Source organism: Empidonax traillii, unplaced genomic scaffold (assembly GCF_003031625.1).
Source record: "Empidonax traillii isolate 1590-97213 ecotype Southwest subspecies unplaced genomic scaffold, ASM303162v1 scaffold27:size3997909, whole genome shotgun sequence".
Taxonomy (NCBI): domain Eukaryota; kingdom Metazoa; phylum Chordata; class Aves; order Passeriformes; family Tyrannidae; genus Empidonax; species Empidonax traillii.
In genome coordinates this window covers 362644-365927 of record NW_020955220.1, presented here as the reverse complement: position 1 = coordinate 365927, position 3284 = coordinate 362644, and the positions used below count along the sequence as shown (strand labels likewise).

At 47.7% G+C, this 3284-nt stretch overlaps 1 protein-coding gene across 3 annotated transcripts in view; it reads right to left on the bottom strand.

The window, feature by feature from the left end:
* Window positions 1-847: 847 nt before the first annotated feature.
* The window catches only part of LOC114071779, an 11250-nt gene continuing 8813 nt past the window's right edge, over window positions 848-3284 (bottom strand). For all 3 annotated transcript variants that reach the window (XM_027909653.1, XM_027909638.1, XM_027909646.1), the window contains exon 2: window positions 848-2386. In XM_027909653.1, coding sequence (XP_027765454.1) covers window positions 1648-2322 — 675 coding nt within the window. In that variant the 5' untranslated portion in view covers window positions 2323-2386 and the 3' untranslated portion in view covers window positions 848-1647. The remainder of the gene's footprint in view (window positions 2387-3284) is intronic.

The window sequence follows — 3284 nt, the reverse complement described above, 5'->3', positions numbered from 1 at the left end:
TTTGCATGTCCTCCAGCATTTCACTCAAAGCAGCCCCTTCCTGTGGCAGGCAGCATCCAGCTCCCACAGCCCAGCTGTGTCCCTCAGCCGCTCTGGGGATAGGGAAGAAACTCCTTCCAGCACCCCACTGGAGGGCTGCACCATCCACACAGGGATCCAATGCATGAATTTTAGGTTTACTGCCCAAAGAAGCCACTGCTGCTGGAAGGACAGGGAGTGCAACACCCAGTGCTGCAACAGTTTTTCTGGTTCAGCCCTCTCACAGCTTTATCTGGCAGCAGAGTTAACCCATTTCCAAGAAGCTAATTGGGGAAGGGGAAATCCAGACAGTTGCTGAGACATTTTGGCAGTTGGTTAAACAAAACCTATTGCACTAAGTAAAAAGAAAAAAAATCTATTTGCTTTCACTTTATAGCAATTCAGAGGCAAAAGGGGCCTCCAAGTTCACTGTCACAGGCTCTCTCCACTGCTATGCAGATGGGGAATTCCCAGTTCCCTCCTGCATTAGAAGGCCTTTCCCCAGTGTGGCAGGTTAGGGGGAACCTACGGGGGGACAGAAAACGTCCTGTATTTCTCCTGTATGCTCATAAAGTCCCTGCTGGTCCCCAAAGAGGAAGCTGAAAGGCAACAAACTGGACCAAGACAGGGTACTGCCAAGCAGGACAAGCAGAAAATAATCCACTGTGGCTGAGCACAAACCATGGCAGAAAGTCATCCCTAACTTTGCAAGAGGTGCCAGATCTGATTGCAAGTTGTTCACAGGACAGGTAGCTAAGAACCAGAAATATAAGCATTTGCATTTGGGTTTTTTATTAATTTTAGAAATTTAAAAGGTACAGAAGTTTGCAAGCAAGTCATACCTAGCCCCTAACAGCCCTCCAGGCTTCCAGCACAACTTTCAGCAGAGCCACTAAGCTGTGGAAGTGCTGTGGTTCACACAACTCCAGTAACCTCATTGGAGAGCCAGTACCTTCAACCAGAGCCAAGTCAGACCCAGAGCAGGGCCTCAAGCAGCAATTTCATCAAGGACATGTGGCCAGCAGTACTGAGCCCCAAGTTACTAAGTGTAAGAGGGTGGGAACACCAGGATCTTCTGCCAGTGTGTAGGGAAGTGCTGCATACAGGCATCACAGGTAATTAAGCACAATGGTGTGGTCATAAACAGCAGTGACAAGATATGCAGACAATTGCTCTTTAGAGTATTCAAGAACCCCTCTGTCCTCTGGGACCTGCACTGCCCTCAGCCTGGAGGAAATCGTGCTTTGATCTCTCCAGGAAGGGAATCGGCTCACAGGCCCTTCCCTTGGACAAAGTAGGACGAGGCTTATCTTCTCTAATCAAGGACTACTGTCTAGAGATCCCCCCACCAACCAAACCAGTGGAAACCAAATGTTCATTTCAAAATCAGGACCAATGAGCTGATCCAACCATCAAGTGTCGCGTGGCTTCTTCAAAGGATGGGCATTGTGTATCAAAGTAAAGCTGCCATAAGCTTGTGGAGGACGGGGAGCAGTTAAAAAAAAAAAAAAAAATCAACAGGAGTGGTGGCATCTGCTGCTTGTTCTATTTGCCAACTGCACCAAGAACAGCTGCCAACTGGCTCCCATGAGGGCACTGGAGCACCTGTCCATTGGGGCACTGGCTACATCAACGTCTCAGTTTCTTTTTCTTCTTACGGTTCCGGTCTTCACTGCTGTCATCTGCCTCACTGGCACTGGGGGTCACAGCCTGCTGCATGACTTTTTTTTCCACTGCATATTCCTGCTCTTCTACCTTGGGGTCTCCCTTGACCAAGAACTCTCCTTTCCGGTAGGATATGGAGACACTGGTCCGTGGGTAGGTGCCATAAACCCTCCGGAGATCATCCTTCACAAATTCTGGGAGGTCTTTCCTTGGCCCAAACACCTTTCCAAGCTTGCCCCATTGAAGCTCCCCTCTCATTGTAAAGCCTTCTGGCCACGTGTCTCGATACTGATCTGACCTCTGGTAGGCAGCGTAGGGATGGTAGTTTGCATAGGGACTGTAGAAAGGGATGGAGACCATGGGAGGCAAGTGCCAGGTGTAGTATGGATGGACATAGGGATTGGAGGCACTATAGAGATGATGATACTCCACCTGACCACCTGAATAGTCAGGGTAGCTGTTCTGGTCCACCACAAAGGTGATGGGTCGACTGTAGAAGTTGTGCATGGGGATGGGAGGGAACATCACGGAGCTGGTCATGTCTTCTGCTCTCCCAGGCCGCAGCGGTGGGTAGGTGTAGGCAGAGGCTGGGATCATGGCTGGGTAATATTCCCGTGGCACAAAGCTGGACTGGTACATTGCACAGGAGTCTGGGGATTTACACAGGGGGCACTTCTCCAGAGAAGTTGCAGAGTCTCAAAAGCTGTGAAGGCAGGAGGGGAAGAGAAACAATTTACGTTGGTTATAAAAATATTTCAGAACCAGGCTGAATAAGGAGATGTGCCTAGCACTTTAAGCATACCAACTAATTAATAATTGATAAAAGGAGCTCCTTGCAGCTTGCAGGAGCAGTAACCTGCCAAGAATAAGCAGACCCACATTGCCAATGACTGCATGTTATCTGCTCAGCAAGACTCACCATTTAACCCACTCATCTTGGAGTTACAGGGATGGGAACAAGCTGACAAAAACCACTGAGAGCAAAAGAAACAACCTCACGTCCTCACAACTCATCTCTGCATTGCTGGGAGGCAGCAATACAGACTGCAAGAGGCTAGAGGCTTGAGCAGGCATGAAAATAGGGAAGGCAAGCACAAGTGAAAGAACAAAAACAAAGCAAAGAAAGGAAAGAGGCAACAGCCCAGCCCTGCTGCAGTCATTTCAGCTGCCATCCTGCTTAGACTAGGAAGTCTTAAATGAATGAAAAGATCTTTAACTGTCCTTGACTCTCTCTCCCCATCCTCCTAAAGCCCTCCTTCTACTCTGATAAGCAAAAGAGCTGCACCTACTGTTTGTTTCTAGAGCAAAATCCAGGCACATTTACATTTCTTCTGATGAGTTCTTATGTATAGGCATCTCCTTTTGGTCTCACTAGTTATCATTCACAATAAAGTGTGCATTTACCTTGAGCAACTCTGACCTACAGTGGAATTTGCTCCTAGACTGCCCTTGCCAGATATCCAAGCACCCTCTAGAGCATTAAGCAATGTCCTCCCATGACTCATTTTCCTCTCCCCAAGGGCAGGAAGGGAAGTTGTATATAGCATGGTTTTTTTTTTCTTGTGTGTTTTTTTTTTCTTTTTTTTTTTTTTTTTTTTTTT